We start from the raw sequence: 19424 nt of genomic DNA, 5'->3' as shown, positions 1-19424 counted from the left end.
AACAGTAAGTGTAATGGGACAGTCTCCAAACAAAAATTAGTCCTAAAAGAGCTTTACCCCAAAACTCATGCCCTAAATGGAAACCTTAATGCACTTCAAATAGGGGCTGTCATTCAGAAGAGTTCTGGTACTTCAGATCTGATTGACACAGAGCCACCTCCTATCAACCCTCTTGTAATTCAAGTTGCACCAATAGAAGTTACCTTAAAAGCAGATAGAGTGGTTTCTTTCATACACTGAGTCAATAGCTTCACTTTTATCAGTGCAGGATTGGTCAGTGTTTTATTCATTGCTGTATTCAACAGCAGAAGTAAGATAATAAATTTGCATTGGGAGGGAATTAAAATGTAATGGTAAGTTCATCAGTTCCATCTGTGTTTGTGATCTAAATAATAAAAGAACCTCTTTCTTTCAAAATCCCTTTTGTTACTCCTATGAGATTCATTTTAGATTAATCTCTTTTTTTTGTTCTCTTTTATTTCCAAAGGACATCCATTACCTTGCACTAGATAAGGGTGAATTGGCACTAGCTGAAGTGGCAAAGAAAAAGGCTAATGACATTGATGCAGAATCAATAACTACTAGAATTGGTAAGAATTAATGGTGTTTCAAAAGCCTTTTTTGTTTTAATCAATACCTGTCCTGTACAACACCGTGTTATATTTGTAGGGGAGTTATCATTCCGATTGTGTTGTTTTCTTTGAAAGCGAGACTATTTTTATTCATAGCTAAAGAAGGAGGCTTATGAAAATAACATAGCTTTAGCTTTCAGTAACCATGTGAGGATTGTGTCAATGCAAGAGCTGTGAAGCTAAAAAGATATATACTCTGACTATGTAGAAAAGTTTAGGCTTTACAAACTGAACTGATTGCAAGAGGTAAGGAACTGAATCTGAAAATCTTTGTTCATACCAGCATTAAAGGCCAGGTATGGTAATCTCATTCACGTCTAATTATTTGCTTGTGACACCGTGCCAGTAACTGGAGTTATGTCATGAATGCTTTGGCAGCATTCAGGTGAAACTTTTACTGATGTGAACACAGGCTCAGATCCTGGCTTTAAAGTTACAGCTTTGCATGCAGTGGGATTCTTGCTTTTCCATCAGGAATATTGATGCAAAAAGTGCAGGATTAGAGTAATAGCTCAAACATAGACAACTTTACACACAGGGGAACTCAAAACTCATTCACTTTCTCCCTGTATTTTTTCTGACTTGTTGTGACAACATGTATGCAAATATGATTTTGGGCCTATAGCACAAACCAAGGAGAAAAGGTCTAACTGTAGGTAGCTGACCTCCAGCACAGGGAAAGTAGACAAAGGAAAAAGTAAGAACACAAAACATTTGTATAGAATATGCACAGTGTTGTTTTGCTTATTCTGCTACATCTTTGAATATTAGAAGAAGTCACTGAGCTTCTGTCTTTGTCCCATGCCAAGAAGTAGAATATGAATAAAACTCAGTAAGAGTCACAAAAACTTTGAGATCTTGGGTAACATCAGATATTTTTATAACTGTACATCTTGGTGTTTACCCAGGCATACAAACAAATGCCATTCAAATATATAGAAGTGCATTTTTATGGCTATTTCTATATATTGTATAACTCCATGACTTTCAAGGCTATGCAATATAGCATCACCTCATTCCCTCTCAGCAGAGTAGAAATCAAGCAGTGTCTGTCCCAAACTCTTTTCTTCAAGGTCTTTCATATCCAAGCTAAAGTCATTTCAATATTTTTTTTGCACCACAACTGGGCCTTGGGGCAAGCCCTTTCACCACTAAACTACATTTCTTTGGGTCGTTACTCGGCACTCTTTGAAGTGTACGATTACATGTTCTCTCCTCTCCTCTCCTCTCCTCTCCTCTCCTCTCCTCTCCTCTCCTCTCCTCTCCTCTCCTCTCCTCACCTCTCCTCTCCTCTCCTCTCCTCTCCTCTCCCTTCTTAGGTAGTTGTCCTCTGCACCTAATATAACTAAGGTGCCTAAGACTTGTATCTGATCATTATCTATTCGCTTACACTTAATCCATGAAATGGAAGGCTTAAGTTGCATCTTCTATTACTAGATTTATTCTTAGAGAAGAAACCTGAGGTGATCACAAATGTCTTACTTGCCTATCAAATGTAATACACGTGTTCCTACAATGCAGTTATAAATGTGCAGGCACACAGTCCTCCCCTCCTTCAGAGCAGTCCTACAGTTACCTCTCTAATGCCTCATAAGCATTAATTATTCAAGTCATGTTATATGATAAAGTCTTTAAAGTGTTCTCATTTGCTGAATAATTAACTATCAGAATGATTTAAAATACTTTGCAATGCCCCTGGGACAAACTGTCACTGAGATTCAGTCTATGAACAGTAATGAATTTGCATCCAATTCATTTTATATGAAAATAAACGGGAATCTCCCATGAGTTCGTTTCACTGCAGATTGGATTTCACCTTAAGCACATGAAATCTCAGCCACAGGTTTTGGTTTATTACACTTTATTCCAATGTACTTTCTTGATGACACTTTCCTTTCATAAATTGTTAGAAAAAAAAAAAAATGTGTCATGAGGCATCAACTTTGTTGACCCAGTGAAAACAAAAGATTACAAATGCTTTATATGCAAATTACTATATTTAGCTAACATTTTGAGAGGGGGAGAAAAACTCATGCCAGAGCCAGAAACTTTAAAATGTCATTTCAAACCTTCTTCATCTAGTCTCTGCTCTTTGGGGATTTTACCCACTTAGTTTACCAGCGGTTACCCTTCCAAAATCAAATCTCAGACTCCTTGAGCACCCACTTTAGGCTTCAACAACAAGGTGGGAACCTAAGCAAACAGAAGCAAGAAGGTACAATCAGTGCTATTGATCTCAAGTGATACTCTACAGAATATTTCATATATATATATATATAAATGGTATATTATTTGATCCTAAATAGTACAAATGTGAACCATTCTCTTTCATCAACATCTGCAGGAGCTGGGGCTATTTAGTCTAGAAAAGAGGAGACTGAGGGGAGATCTTATTAACATTTACAGATATCTAAATGATGGTTGTCAGGAGGTTGGGACATCCCTTTTATCTATAGTAGCTAGCAACAGGACAAGGGGTAATGGGATGAAGCTGGAACACAAAAAGTTCCACTTAAATATAAGAAAAAACGATTTTACTGTGAGGTGAGGGAGCCCTGGCACAGGCTGCCCAGAGGGGTTGTGGAGGCTCCTTCCTTGGAGGTCTTCAAGACCCGCCTGGACGTGTTCCTATGTGACCTGATCTAGGTGACTCTGCTTCTGCAGGTGGGTTGGACTAGATGATCTCAAAAGATCCATTCCAACCCTACCATTCTGTGATTCTATGATGTTTTCTGAGCTAGCCCATCCCCAAAACTCAGCTTAACACTGCTTGAAAATAACATGAGTCAGTGCTCCTGGCTGATTCCCAAGCCCTTGAGAGTGCTCCATCTTGCCCCAGATATATTTTAATTTGTCAGAATATTCTGTGTACAGAGCTCACTTCAAACATAATATATTTCAAACTCAGACATTTGGAAAAGTTTCAAGCTCCTACCAATAATGTAGAGCAATATAATTTTAGCTGAAATTTATAGATGTCATCCAGAGTTCTATAATCATTGGTAGATTCCTCACATATTTTATATCATGGTTTGTGTCAGGATAAAACTAAAAATAGGTAGGTTATTTTAAAATTTCCTGAGTTTCAACTCTTCTAAGTTTCTCACGTGAGTTTGGTTTGCTGTACACCATTTTGAAGAAGCCACCTTCAAAGCTAAGAGTGTCTGGGTGCATGGGGCAAAAAACCTTCTTGACCTTTAGATCGTAGTAGCTGAGTGAGAAAATTGCTGAGCAAGATGAAGTTTCAAGTGAGCTTGCTGCTGTTCCCTGCTATGGTTTTGGCAGAATCAGATATTTTGTTCAACTGATTAAAGTCTTCTAAAGAAAATTATTTTCATAAGATTTTATGTTTGACAGCCTGTGAAAATGCATCTTGAGGCATGAGAAGATTGGAGTAATGGTACAGTACATCTCAGAGACTACATTAGCTCTCTTCTCTTTCCCCACTCCCATTTGTTCAGCAGAGCAGTGACCACAGACACCGTGGTTTCCTCTGCCAAAGACTTTCTGTTGAATTAATAGATCTATAGTAGATCTACAAGTTCCTTGATGAGGCCAGGGAGTTCTGTTTTAGCCTTGCCTGAAATATGTGCTGTACACCTCATTTCTCTTGATTAAAACAGAGAAAACTTTCTTCTTCTTTATGGGTGTAACCTCTCATGTATATGCTCCTGGAACAATGTTGTCCATGGTGGAAGAGTGCTTCTGTTCAGTGCTGTAAACCGTAGGTTGCTAATGTAAAACGTGAGTTGCAAAGAACTGACATGGCACAGCCTGTTAGAAATGTCATAACTAATAATGATCACGGAGGCGAAGAACTCAGACATCATTGCTCAACGAATATCCAATGAAGAGCATATGTAGTTGGTGTCAGAAAGTTTCCCAAGGCCAACTTCCAACAAATTACATTAGGGCCTAGCAAGATGATTTTAACCTTCAAATCAATAGCTTTCACCCAAAAGGAATTCGTGTTGTGACAAGGCAGATAACTGCTGCATAGTTGAAAGGCAAATTGGGAAACCTTGTAGTTCCACTTAGACTTAAATTCAGAATATTAGTTACACTAATGTTTAGATAACGTTTCTAACAGAGGTATCTTAATAAAAACACTGATGTTGAAATAATCACATTGTTCTGAAATGTTAGGTGGGACTGACTAACATTTTGGAGGTTCAGTAATGTCTCATGAAAGTGCTTGAGGTTTTTCCACTTAAAACAGATTTCTTTAAACATTTCTGGAAATATTCCATAATGTTTGCAAGTGAGATAGAAAATCTTATCAGTTCTTCACAGAGACCGAGGTCTAATTTCCCACATGGTTCATAAAATGACACTCAGAATGTAGGGGCACTAGATGTTTCACCTTACTGGCAAGGTACATCACCAGTTTGAACCTTAAGTGGAGAATTTATTTATTTCTCCATAGTTCTGTGATAGTATTTTATATTGTATGGCTTACATGTTCTTTGTGGCAATTAATGACATGTGCCATAGTGTTTTGTCTTCCATACAGTGTGTCTGGTCGTGCATGCAGTCTGCGACCTCCACATCGCTTGTAATATATTCAGATATTCACCTATTCCTGACAGTATTTGGCGAACCTGCTTGTGTTTCAAGACCATGTCTAGAATTGTCTTCCTGTTTTCATAACCATCTCTAGCTCTGCATTAACCTAGTTTATAATATTTATTCCTCTTCTATTACATAATGTCTCCTTTCATCTGTCAAGCAATAGACTTCTTCCTTGCTCTCGTGTACCCTTTCTGATGCTAATGGCAAAGCCTTCTTCATTTCCTACTCTTCCTTGGCATGTGCATTTGTCTTGATAGCAAGTTTCAAGTTAACTGAGAATCTTAGCCTTTGATTTCATGGCATGATTTTTATTTTGCTGCATAGCATGTTTATGGCATACTTAAAAGGTGTTATCCAGCACACAGATGAACTGTGTTCTGGAAAGACTCAGGGGACACCTGTTTCTGCTACTTTTTTCTTTTGAGCTCTGCTGCCTTCAGTGTAAGTGTTAGATGTCCTATTTATTTATTTAGATTTTCAGTTTAAGTCAATCAAAACCTCTGGAATCAAATCCTTTGCTTTTGTTTTTCTAATAATGTGACCTTTTTTTTCCCCCTGAGAGCCAGGAAAAACATTTTTAATGAAAAATGGTTTTTTTCATGTATGATTGACAGTTAACCTATGGCAAGAAATTAGTTTCCACAAGCACCTTTTAACTTTTGTGCCGCACAAGATGAGTGTCTTTGAAGATCCATAGTCATTTGAAGTGATATAGCTGTGCTCATGTTTACACTCTCTTGCACGTATCAAGCCACACACAGTATTTGATACAGAGCCCACTGAACACAATTAAAAGATTTCCACTAACTTCAGTGGACTTTGGATGGGAATTTTAGGAAGTGACAAGCCCATGTGTAGGCCTGGCATTACCAGAACTCCTGCCCTCTACAGAAAAAATGACAATGAGCCTGATCTGGAGGAATGTTCTACTTGATGAAGACTGCTTGAGTCCTGTGGTTTCAAGAGGAGCAGTGGCCCACAGCACTCATGGCATAGGAGCTTATTACAGTGATAGTTCTGAATTCACTGCCTGGCATACCTGCCTCGTTGGGAGTGTAACAGGATGTTCCCATCTAACTAAGTGTATCTACTGAATCTTCTTATTTATTCTAATGTTTAGCTTTTTGCTAGTTATAGTTTAAGTTTTCCAGCTAGCAGTGAGGATTTTACTCTATTGAGAGGTCACAAGCACCGATTGCTCCTACCCTTGTGTTCTTTTTGAGTATTGGAGTCATCTGTTTTCCTTAAGGTCTATAGGAATACCAAACTATTTTTGGCTCCACCTCATCTCACCTCTCCGTTTGCTTGTGTCGTGATGTCAGTTTTGATCTATACCTTCCCACTGCTAGACAACTTTGCCTAAAGACATAATCCTCAGCCCCTAATAATTGTAAGTACATCAAAGGCTAGCTGGTTTGCTTAGCTGCAGAGGTCTACACAAAGATCTGTGTATCTTCACTTGAAAGAGGTTTGTAGTTTTTGTGTCAAGCTTTAGAATAATCATGGCATTCCATTTTTTTGCCTTCTTTATCATGACTTATTCTTGCCCACCACAGAACCTGATTTAAAAAGCACTGCTATAGGCCTCAAGACACTATTATCTTTAATATTTTCATGTTAATGATCCTTATATTCTATAATATCTGACAGCAGTAAAATGATACCCTATTTAGTGTAGAAAAGTCTTACCAAGAAGTCATAGATTAACCAGGTTTTTTGGCCTTAATTTAAAATGTTGAGTCAGGAAAAAAATACAAGAAAAATCAGTAACAGGAAGAGACAGCCTTTTTTTTTTTTTGGGGGGGGGGGGGGGGAGTGTATCTATAGCCACATACTATGGCTGGTTTTTACACAAAAAAATTACAGTGTTTTCCAGTTCTGGAAATTGAAAGGAATTGGCTGTGTCTAATCTGTATTTATTCTACTAACAATTAGGTTATTGCGAGTTACGTAAAGTCTCTCATCTCAGATGTTTTCAGTGTATTTCTATCTTATTACTATAACCTCTATCAAAGTTGGTGCACATAAGGAACAGAGAATAGATGACACTAATTACCAGGTAAACAACTTGTTTTCTGTGGCAACATATCAAGAAGTATGTCACAAAATGAAAACAGTTCACAGAGATATTCCTTGGGTGAGGATGTTACACGGTTAACACAACAACCTATGGCATGGCATTGAAGTGAAGCAAGTCAGTACTCAAGTATCCATTGACATTATAGCTAGGAATTTAAGAGTAGGAGCTTGACTTCTCAGCACTGACTCCATAGACTGAAGTCCATTAAAATAAACAGCACACATAGATAAAATAACTGTTGAAACAAACTATCAAAGCAATTGATGCATGGAAAGTGTCTTTGCATGGAGACTAAATGAATATCTTTCTGGGAAATAGGTTTTAGCCAAATACAATTATGCATTAGTCAAACACAAGTTTTTCTGGCTCGATGTAGGATACTGAATGAAACGTAATGGCCTCTAATTCACTATAGGTCAAACTAGATGATTTACACTATGTCATTACAGTATAATATTCATATGTTCTGGATTCTAGTCTTGCCTACAGCTCTGTGAAAAAGCCCCTGGTAAATCTCCCATTAGCTTCAAAAGGCCCACATGTAGGCTAAAAGACTGCAGTTAAAAGCCACATAATGTATATTCACACATCTCATAGTATGCACGTGTGTACGTACCTAAGTGGGTGTTATATTTACACATACACAGCCAAAATCTGGCCAGTATTAAAAACAGCTCCAGATCTGAACACGAGCCCCAGATTAATTCTAACGCATTTACGTTTTGCTTCGTGACATCAGCAGCCACAGAATCCGCTGCTGCTTTTTTTCCTTTTCCCTGAGAGAAAAAGAATTAATCACAGCAGAAGGTGCTGTCATAGTTGCTGTAGCTGGCCGAGAGCTGCGTATCTGTATGTTCACGGTGTGTCAGAGGCATGTTTGTCTCACACACCCTAGAGCCATCCTTGAGCCTCTGGTTTTCTGATAGGGAATTCACCGGTTGCGTTTCTCTGCGCCGCAAAGAGTTGGCTAACACATATTTGCATGGCAGTTGGTATGTGTTTTGTCCTGTTTGTTCTGCGGAACGTAACGTGATGTGACAGGCTGCAATTCATCACGTCAGTGGCATGACAGCAGAGGGATTCGAAAAGGGGTATATTGGTGGGCTGCTGCGAGATGTCAATGTTCAATCCCAGTATTTCAATGTTAAGGCTTTTCATAAGGGCCTAGGGAAGAATTATCACCAGATATTCTCTGTGCTGGTTTTGGAGGTAGCGTTCAGATCAACTTCAGGAGAAGGCTGTAGATTCCTGTGCTCAGAGGGACCAACTCATGAATCCAAGAATCTTCTGGTTTCTGATCAAACAAACAAAAACATTGAAGGACTGTTTATTCATTGCTTCCTTCTTTACTACACTCCCAGCCACAGGCCCTTGTGTGGGGATATGGTGGAATTGCCCATGGCAAAATCAGAGGTTGAGGCTCTATCCTCTAAAGACTCTTGTACAAAAGATGGCTTGACAATTCATCCCTGAAAAACTCTTGCAACAAAACCAAAGATGTTTGATGACTTGATATTAGTTCTTGTTGAATGCTTTCAGCCTAACAACAAGTTGGCTGTTAAAATCCTGTCTCAGAGCTGGTGACATTCTGATCAGAATATCACTGGTTAAAGCTCAGCAAGACCCAAGAGTAAGCTTTCCACCATTACTGTTGTCAGTCTTGCACTTTCTAAAGGGCCAAACATGGCCAGAAGAAGGAAAGAAATGGGCTCTCTAAGAAAAAACATTGGCTTACTACAAGGCAGTAAGTACATCCAGAATTAATGGCTTTTTTCTTCCCTCAACATACACTCTGTATTCGATTTAAGATGTTTGAAGTATCTTTTCTCTTAATATCCTTCTTGTTAGTTAGTCTGCACCAAGACTTCATTTTACTTTAAGTCTCAGTGCCATGAGACTCCAGAACTCACACATGAATAATATCTGCCTTTCAATAACATTTTTCACAGCACTTGAGATACCAAAAGTCCTGAGTTGTGCTAGATTTCAAACCGTAAGATTCAGTCTTAAAAACAGATTGTGAGGCAGTGTTGGTTATCTCTGCTCCGTTGATATTATGAAATGGCAAAGTATTATAATATGATGAAAAGATATCATTAATAACAGCCTGTAAGTATGTATGGTGATCATTATAATTAGTTATTTACTGCAGGTACACTGCCAGTGTCCCACCTTTTCATCTTTATGATAACCAAAGATGCAACAGCCTCTTGATTTCTGCCTCCTGCTCTCCCAGCTCAGGACCTAACACCCACCTTCCCCCGGAGCTTAGGCTCCCCAGCACCATGTCCCTGCATCTCCTCTGCCCTCTGGGAGGGCACAGCTCCCCTTCCCCCCACCCCACCTACCATTTTCTTGCCCATATTTAAAGTGGTTTCTTTCAAGTGTATGTGCAAGGCTGTGTTTGATGTCAGCACAGTAGTTCACCGTGGCTGACTTCTTGTGAGGAACTAGTGGTAGAAGTTAGAAGGACTTTTTGCTGTCCTTCAGCAGGCATGGCTCTGAGCTTTGAGTCCTTGCATACCATAGGATCAGTAAAAAGTCAGGGGAGAGTTCTCAGGTGGATTAGATCCCATGGGTGAACCACTTCACTAATAGTTTAAAATCTTTCACTGTAAGGGAACATGGAAAACTATATTCTTTTCTGTAGAATTGTGTATTAAAAACATCTACATGTCTAGTTTTTTCCAAAATATAACATTATTTCTTAACAACTACTAGCTTCTATTTTTTGCTTGACGTAACCTACCTTCTGCTACATCTTACTGTGGTTATTCATAGACCTCTGCTAAATTTCATTTCCTTTGCTAATGTTCTTACTGCTGAAAATCCCCCCTGGAGATACCTGAATATGCCTGAAGTGTACCAGGTGAAGATCAGGTTCTGGGGCCGTCCCAGAGACTTTACAGAATAACCCCAGGACTTGATCTTACGTCACCTGGAAGAGCTGCTGCTCATGAACCTTACATGAGCTCAGCCTCTGCCTGCACCACGTAACCTATGGAAGGAAGGATTTGAGACCTGGTCTGAACTTCTCCTGAGTCATCATCTGAAGGTCATTGCTAAATTTCACCACACCTCTGCCTGAATAATATAAACTTTTATTAACCAGATGAAAGATTATGGCTACAACTAGTTATTTATTCGACTATATAGGATGTGCTGTGGCCAAAGAAAAACGGCTACAAAGTGCCTACGTTTAAAAGCCCTTGTTTTTTTGCCACCAAAGAGTGAGATGTTTAGCTCACAGCCAAGGATATGGAGCCTGTATGGGCATAGCCTGCTGCAGTGTAACCCCAGATTATCCTGCTGACCGTGTTGCTGTTGCCTCTTGATTAAGGTAAGGGAAGAATTAGGACCACAGCACACCACTTCCACCACTGATTCATAATCAGTATTTTAACAGTAAAACATTCTAGAAAAAAATCTCAATGTCCTCAAAAAATACCTGAAGGAAGCATGAGATTTAGTCAGTACCTTATTTTCATGTGTTATTATCAACTACACTGTACTAAACCGTTCCTTTGTGTGTTTGGGAGATTTGCTGCCCTCTCATTGGGATCAGAAACAACACAGCAGGTCAGGGACTGGATGAAATTAGACCTTTCCAGCCATCATCAGCCTGCTGGATGATTCTGGCCAGCTCCTTTGAGCCTTCAGTGCTTTTGTTTTCCTTTGGGGACTCTTTGAGCTCTCAATGACGGGCTGCCCATCCTTTTGGCAGATTCTGAGCCCCACACCACAGCTCCTTGCTCTTCTGCTAATACAGCACTGCAGCCTCAGCTTCTCCCTACTGGTGTCATGTTTGCAGCGCTGCCCTCCCAGAAGTTAACCACACAGCCAAGTGAAGTCCATTTTCTAAGCTCACTTATTTTCTATAATTTGAAGGAAATTCTACAACAGAGGGTAAAAACACTACCCTGGGAAATGAGCCGTAATATTCGAGTTCAAATCTGCCATTAGGTGTCAGTGTGACAACAACCATGATACACAAAGGCTATTCCAGGGCATGCAGGGAAGCCACCTCGTCCTAAATTTTCTCATTTTCCACTCAGGGAGAATACAGTATGTAACTTAGAGGAAGGAGGAAGTTGAAGAGAGCAAGAAACATTTTCTTTCAGGTTTTTCCATCACCTAATTGAAGCTGTTTACTAACAGCTGAGTCTGTTTGCATTTCATTCAGTGTCTCTCAGGTTGCCGGTGTTGCAGTTGTCAAAGAAGTGTAATATTTACAAAACCAGGACAAGAGCTTCTGCACACACTCATCTGACACCTTCTTTTGGGGTGAAAGAATCAATACTACAAGTAATTTGCAGTCTGCAGGAGGTAGACAGCTTTGCCCATATGCAAATGTTAAATTGCTCATGTAAGTTGATGCCTGACAATGTTGATGCTTATAGATGGGTCCTGCACGTGTTAGTGAAAACACTGCATCAGAAAAACAACTAAAAGTTCCACTCATTCAGAAGGAAAGGATTCAAAAACTTTAAAAGTAGTTTTAAAGCAATGTTTTGTGTCTGAAATACTAGTTTGCCTTCTCTTTAGAACTGGAAATGTTTCCACCTTTAACTTTAATCAGGTTTGGATCAGGTCAACATAATGGTTAAATGAGTTTGGCTTTCACTAGGATCAGGGAATCTGTTGTGCAGGGTGACCATTTGGATTCAACTTTGCCTTCCTCTTTCAAGTTTTGAGATGTAAGAAATTGTGAGCATTACTTATATTTGGTGGGAGAGGGGTTATTATGTTGGTAGATTAAATCTTGGGTAGCACCATGCTACTTATCTGAGTGTGCTGGCTTTTCTTTTAGCTTCTTCCAGCTTTATATTAACTGCATGGCAGAGGAGGGGTTAGTCCTGAGCATGCACTGCACAGCCCAGAGTAATACTAGTCAAGGCAAGGCTTCCTCAGGTACCATCTCTGCTACAGTTCCCCAAGTTGGATAGCTGCAGTTCTCTTTATGAGAGCAAAGACTTCCAAAATTTGGTAGCCCTGCCTCTTCAGGTCGTGGGTGAGGGAATAAATGTGCCAGTTTGACCTTGGTTTTGTAATAGATAATGATAGGCATTAGGAATAGAGAAGATGCCTGATTAAATGGCTCCAGCCACCTGCTAATACAAGATTGTGACATAATCCTTGACCGTTTTTTCATACTAGGAGTTGCAACAATGATGTTGTTCCACTCCTTACGCTACTCAGCTTGCCTAGAAAGCTGTCTCCTATGCTTTAGTTTACTTGCATCCTGACTCTTTTTCACTTTGTACTATCTTAAATAGCAGTTAAACAGCCTTTCTTTATATTGGTATTGGTATTGGAGATTTGGAAGTTCCTGCTGCCCTACACATCTATTTTGACTTCGCAAGTATAAATTGAAGAACTCCTTATTTTCACATGTGATTTCAGACCAGATTCTTCTTGTTTGTGATACAAGAAAGCAGTTGAAAATGCCAGCTGGGCCAGCAGTTTGAGAAACCACCCTTGCTGGCCATTGTAGCTGGCTGTACCCCCTCCTCCATCAGGGTAGATATAAGTAGAGGCTCTGGAGTCAAACGCAACTTGATCACATGGCACTCTCACCCAGAGTTGATGTAGCTGAGTCCAAAGGTAATTTTGGAGCAAAATCATTAGTAAAATAGACCTGAAAGGAGCAGAGAGATATAAGCCTGCTTTACACTGAGCACTGTTCTTGAAGGGAGTGTATTGCTTCAAGCTGCTCTTCACAGATCAGAAAGGATCATGGTGACAGTTTCCCTCTGACTGATCCCTTCTCCCTGCAATCAGATGAGTTCCCACCTGCAGCCTAAGCCAGTCCAAAAATGCCCCACAAAACATGAAGAGCAGGGAAGAGTTTCCACACAAAGTCAGAGAAGAGGCAGAGGGAGTAAGGGAGGAACTGCTTAGTAATAACCAGGTAGATAATGAATATCTCTGGGTGGTGCACTTCTGTGTGTGGACTGGTGCTGGCATGTAAGAAAAGGATGGTTAGGTCAATGCAGGAATGTGAGAAGATGCTTTGTAAAGGCAAACTTTCCCTATTGAACATTAATTGCTTTCCATGGATACAAAATGCACTCTTAAGTGATGACAGGAGTGGCTGACAAGCAGTGCTGTACTCACCAGATGCCAGAGAATGCAGTCTGGCTTAATTACCTTCTCTTTTTATTAAAAAAATGGTCTTTTTCTGAAAAGTTGAGCATTTGTCTGAGACAGAATCTTATCTCCAAACTCCTGTTGTCTACTTCAATGAGAAGAGGAACACGAAAGGGAATGAAATAGGGCAGTGAGGACTCCAGCAGGAGCTACGGTGACTTTTTTTCTTGCTGGCATAAGGCATCATCTCTTTGCCTTGCTTCCCGTGGACATTCCTCCTGGTTAACTTCAGAAGCACAAGTAGCGCCAGGAGCTGCCCACAGCTGCCTCCAGGGCTTTGAGCTTCCCAAGTGGCATCCGCAGCCACGGCTCCTGCTGATGCAGTTTATTTAAATAGGCAAGGAGAAAGTATTTGTGTTTGCAGCAAGTGGTGTTTAGTGTAAACTACCTCGTGTGAGGTTTTAAAAAAAATAAATCAACACTCTGGGTATTCATGCCACTCTGTAATTGAGGGAGACCAGTCAGATGAAGATCTTCCCAGGGAGTGAAAAGAAAAGCCTGGGAATGAAAAACCCACTGTTTCTGCAAGGTTGCATTTCCCCTTCAAAAGAGTGTGCAAAGAGTAGTATGTCCCCTTTCCAAAGCTTTATGTTTTCCCTCTAAATTAGTCTCTTCTAATGGTAAGGGGTGGGAAGGAAAATGTCAACCCATCAGTCAGGGTTTTCAGATGCTGATAGGGTCACATTGGCTTTTCAGGCCTTTGGGCACCTGAACCACAAAATGTGCTGTTGGTTATCAGCAAGTCTGTGCAGCAAAGTGCTGAAGCAGGTGAGTGACTGCCCGTAAATGCCCATCAGGGAGGACCTGCCCTTATATCTGCTTCAGTGGCTTTATTAGCCACACCTTTCTTGTAAATTGTAAAATGTCAGTCAGGGCACTCTGGAGATGGTTTAAACAAGACGTGCTCTAATACCCCAACTTCTTTTATGTCCTTTTATGCCTTGAGGTGCATTTAGAAAATGGGTCTAAGTTTTATCTCATATTGTTGGATTTAGCCAAGAGACATTGAACAGAGCCCTGTGTAAGTGTCATTAAGAGAGCGACAGGATGTCAGTATGGATATTGTGTGTGTGTATATATATGTGTGTGTATGCAAGCACACAACTTGCACATCACAGTCAAGTTTGAGACTTAATAGGTTTAAAATAATGTGTTGGTACTTAGAGCATAGCATGTTTTCTGTGCATTGCACCAGTCTTGTTGCATTTCTGTGCAGATACACACACACACACAGACCCCATGAAAACTTGGCCTCCATTTTGTGAAAAATTATCCAAGAGATTCCCAGCATAGTATCCTAATTCTTAAAGAACAAAAGGTGTTACGGAAAGTCAGTATTTTTAAAGGGACTGAAAAAAAACCCCCATATAAACATATTCATTGTTGGTACCTGGAAAGCTAGCTCTTGTTAGCTTCTCTTTGCATCCTGTTAGACTCTGCAGGTTTTAATCTTGTTGATATCAGAGTAAGTTTAGCCTACACAACCTTGTCAGGTTGTCAGAGTGTTGTCAGGCAACATTCTAGTCTCAAGTTTTGCTTCATCAAAAGAAAAAAACCTCCTTTTAGTAAGTGTGTGCCTCACACTTTAAAACTTGAAGAGCATAGACTTTTTCACTTGATCAGAAAGCTGATTGAATTTGCTGCTAGGTTAAATGTTAAAGGTTTCAGTCTTATGACCATGAATTCTCAAATTAAATTCAGTGCATTGCTTAAATTTCTAGCTGCAGTGCATTTAGCCTAATTGCTTTGGTAAGTTGGGTGCTTAGTAACTACTATTCTTCTGAATTTTCCTCTTTAAAGGCAAGCCATGAAATAAGCCTGAGGGGCACAGGTGGGCTAGCCTGCTCTTTGGGATTCACCTGTGGGGTCTTTGGATATCTCTTCCAGTCTGACCGCATCCTCAGACCATGTCTGATGAGACTGTTCTGCTGACAAGGGGGGGCATTTAAACACCTGTAGGTTTTAGCTATTTAAGCCCAAATCAGTTTTGAAGCAACAAGAAAGGCTGAGCAAAATGGTTCAGATTTCAGTCAGTTGTCAACTAAATGTGTGCACTGGGCCTTTAAGTATTTGGCCAGACACATCTTGATTGCTTAGCTTTTGTTTTCACCCTTGGAAAGTCAGCTGGATAATACCCTGTAGCCAAAGTCTATTCTGTGGTGCTAGAAGCAGGCTGGGCTGGGGTGTGGGAGGGAGAATTACCAAAAAACCAGAGTTATGTATTTCCCAGTTTTTGTGAGCCAGGCTATTTGCAACCATTTTCAGTTTCTTTACAATGTTAAATGTAAAAATCATAAGGATTTTTAGGATTAAGGAACAATCCCATGGATGCAATCGCTTAAGATGGACTCTCCTCCTTGGGGACGAGTCTCAAGGCAAACATGGGGACGATGGAAGCAATAGAGGAGTCCCAAAGCAAACGTGGGGATGATGGAAGCAATAGAGGAAACTTCCACCCGGCAGGGACAAGCCCTGAGTGTCTAAGTTTTTTCCTCTTTGTTTACAGCATTTTTAAGGCTTTGAGTTCTCACGCAACATATGTGTCATTAAATGGCTGCTGCCTCTTTGCACACGTCGTTGTGATGGCCTGTGGCAACCTGAATTAATTGTTTCAGTAGTTGATGGTGGTTACTAGCCATAATTATTATAATTTGCATTTATAAAAACATCTTTCATCTAAGGATCTCAAAATGCTTTTGCGCACATTTAATTAAGCTTCACAACATCCTGTGAGGTAAGTGTCAAGAGTGTTGTTATATCCATTTTTACACAGGTTTCTCTGAGAAAACAAGGTCAGTCTCTAACGTGGCTGGTATTTGGCTCACATCACGTTTGCAGAGGACGGAGCCACTAGCGTGGCTGCAGGAATTAGGGGAGCCAATCTAGGTCACTTTGCATCTCCAACGTAGCTCATGCTGCTGCCACACTGGGTGGACACATGCACTAAACCACCACAAACACAGTCAGAGCAACCTCAGCCCAGGAACACTCCAGCAGCAAAGAAGTTTTGGGAAGAAAACCAGATAAGCATCCTACATATTTCACAGAGCAACATAAGTCATCCTGCAATGGTCTGTTCTTTCTGTAGTTCTCTGCCTCAACATTGAAGCCTCTCTTGGCAACCTACACACAGCAAGACATTTCTACTGCAGGCAAAGCCAAGACACTAGCTGTAAGTCATGAAAAATTACCCTTTATCAGTCACTTGCTTATTCTAGAAGAGGTTGCACACACTTCATCTCTAGCACGTACGAGCCTTAGAGCCAACCTTATGGACAATCAACACTTCTGAGATCTACTCAATCCTATATTACCACTTGACTTAGAGTATTTAAAAGTGAGGATCAACTTAAGCAAGATAAGACTTGGAACTCAAGGAGGCAGTTTTTAAAACCTCATTTCTTTTTCAAACATATGACTGTGTTGTTTAAATTGAACCTGTCTCTCTAAACTCTCTTGATCACCATACTAGCCCTGAGGAAGAGAGATCTAAGTAAGTGCTTGCAAATTGAGTAAGAAGTCCTGGGCTGTACCTTCATGAGTTCTTTACCATCCCCATCAACTTATAAGAGCTTGTTTACATGTGGCAATGACCAGATTAGCTGTTTTGAAAGAACTCTGCCTGTGGATGCACTTATTCCAAAATAAAAGCCACTTTGATTTCTAAATTAAGTGGACTTACAGGTAGAGAATGATTATTCTGAATAACATAAGAAAGAAAGTGATTTCATTCCTAAGTAGACCATTCAGTGTGAATACTCTGAAACAAGCTGTCTGGCTAATTTCTTCTGTTAGTGCATTTTAAGGTACTGAGGTAGTCGCACAGTCATCAACAGCCAGTTTTGTTTTCAGTGCAGCCTTCGCCCCAAGAAGGTATGCCAATGCAAAGAGTTATATTTGTCAAAGGTCTTGCATGCTTCTCTGTCTCTACCTGACACAATTTCTGCTTAACCTGACAGCACAAAATCATTTCTGAAAGCATTCCTACTTTTTCTAGCACCAAGAAAACACCAATAGGACACAAACAGAAGAGACTTCAATGTGTCCTACGCCACTCATAGGAGATGCCAGTAGCAGCAGAGGCTTTGTCCTGGCTTCTTTGAAGGCATATCCCAGTGAAGCCCAGGGAAAACTGATCCCACTCCCCAACGTAAGCAGGTCTGGAGTGTCTTTCAGGGATGCTATTGCCCAGCCCCAATTCTTTACAGTTGCCCTGAGCCAATGTAAAGGATTTATTCTGGTTCATGTTTCTCCTGTGAGAGAAGGAACACCTGCTAGTCAGAGGAGAAGATCTGGCACAAAAAACATGACATCATTTTATGTTACCTGATGCTGTCTCTTTCAGCGCAAATAGAGGACAGTGATTGGGCTAATGCATTTTTAACATTTTAAGTTTTACACTGCATTTCAAAATGCATTTTTACTGAAACCTTCTTCTGCTTTTCCGCTCCCCCAAATTTGTTTATATCTACTGCTGTCCAGAAAAGAAAAATGCAGTAGCAGCCTGGGGTTTGGGAGAATATGATGCCATGGGAATCACAACATCAGGCCCACAAAGGAGTTTTTCTTGCAGCTACTAGAAAACCTTTGATAACTTCAAACCAGTACTGTTTGCTGTGTCTTTTTTTGGAAGGGGGGAGGTAAAAATTCTGCTCATGTTATCTCATACTGCAAAAATCAAGACTTGATGAGTACTATATGATCCTTTTTTGGACCTCAATCACTCCCAAAGATTCAAGATGAACTCTGCCTGCCCAGGCACCAGAGTTGGTGCCCTGGGGAGTTTCTTCATATCTAAGGGATATGCAGGATGTGTACTCGCATGCCCTTGCTGCCTCTCAACACCAGCTGTACATGCAGTTTTGCTTTAGGAACCTGTACCTCCAGTACTGCAATATCTTTTTTCAGTCTCTGTCATCAAGAGTTTAAATACAGTTCAGATCAGTGTTAGTGGCCCAGCTCCAAAACGAGGAGAATTGCTGCAATTCGTTATCTTGACAAATTAACTGGTCTGAGGCAATTCCTTTTTGAGAGAGATACAATTAGCTAACTCTTGAACTCTAGCCTTGCTGCAGCTCTATGGCATAGTCATGCACCTGCTCAAAAACTACAAGAGGTTTCTACCAGTAAATGTAGTTCCTGCACTAAGAGCCTTTGTGTTACGCAGCCCTGCCTTGCCATCCGTGTGCTGCTCTGATACCACACTAGAGTGGGGCGTAACGATGGAGATTCAGTTCTGTAGGACTCTGACCTCAGCTGATTTTAAAAAAAGGCCATCTGAAGACCAAGGTGGTTTTGTTGTGTAGCCTCTAGGGAAAGAGTCAGTGCTGGAAATGCAGGGACCTTGTCACAAAACCATCAGAAGGACCTGACGTGAATAGTGTTACATCAGAGAAGACACATATCCAGTTGTCCCATCCTCTGTTCTGAGTACAGTTTCCTGGTCCAGTGGAAATATGGCAGCTTTCCTACCTCCAGTCCACTGCATTGAAAGCAGTAGCTCATGCAGACCCAAAACAGAGCTTTTTCTTTGGAAAAGGAGGCATTCTTCCAATGCTGTTTTCTCCCTGGGATTTAGGCAGGAGTTTGTAATTGCAGTCCCTCAGCCATATGCACAAGGCAAAACTGGATTGCTGCCAGCTACAGTACTCCCCTCCTGATGAGGACAGGAGCTGATGCTCCAGGGAAAGCAGAGTGACCTCCAGCCTTGCCCTGCTTTCCCTCACCTCCTAGCCTGGAGGAGCAGCTCCCTTCTTCCTTTTTCTACTAAGCAATGAAAATACATCTGCAGCTACACATTGTTCTTCCAACCTAACGTGGGCAGATGCACGTGTCCATTTCCCTATGGAAAACAACTCCTCCTGCCCCTTAGCCAAAGCTCACCTGTGGACATTGTCTTCCTTTGCACAAGAGCTCCCAGATGCTGAAAGATATCCCTTAACCATTCTCTTTTGGAAACTCGGATTGGGACGAAGCTATCCTGCAGAAGA

At 40.7% G+C, this 19424-nt stretch overlaps 1 protein-coding gene across 1 annotated transcript in view; it reads left to right on the top strand.

Moving 5' to 3' along the window:
* WDPCP (WD repeat containing planar cell polarity effector) overlaps nucleotides 1-19424 on the top strand; it is a 105053-nt gene that overhangs the window by 63387 nt on the left and 22242 nt on the right. The window contains exon 13 of the mRNA XM_061990440.1: nucleotides 488-590. Within this exon, the coding sequence (XP_061846424.1) occupies nucleotides 488-590 (103 nt within the window). The remainder of the gene's footprint in view (nucleotides 1-487; nucleotides 591-19424) is intronic.

Source organism: Colius striatus, chromosome 2 (genome assembly GCF_028858725.1).
Source record: "Colius striatus isolate bColStr4 chromosome 2, bColStr4.1.hap1, whole genome shotgun sequence".
In the NCBI taxonomy this organism is placed as follows: Eukaryota; Metazoa; Chordata; class Aves; order Coliiformes; family Coliidae; genus Colius; species Colius striatus.
Note: the sequence above shows the minus strand (reverse complement) of the source record. Positions and strands in the feature narration are given on the sequence as shown.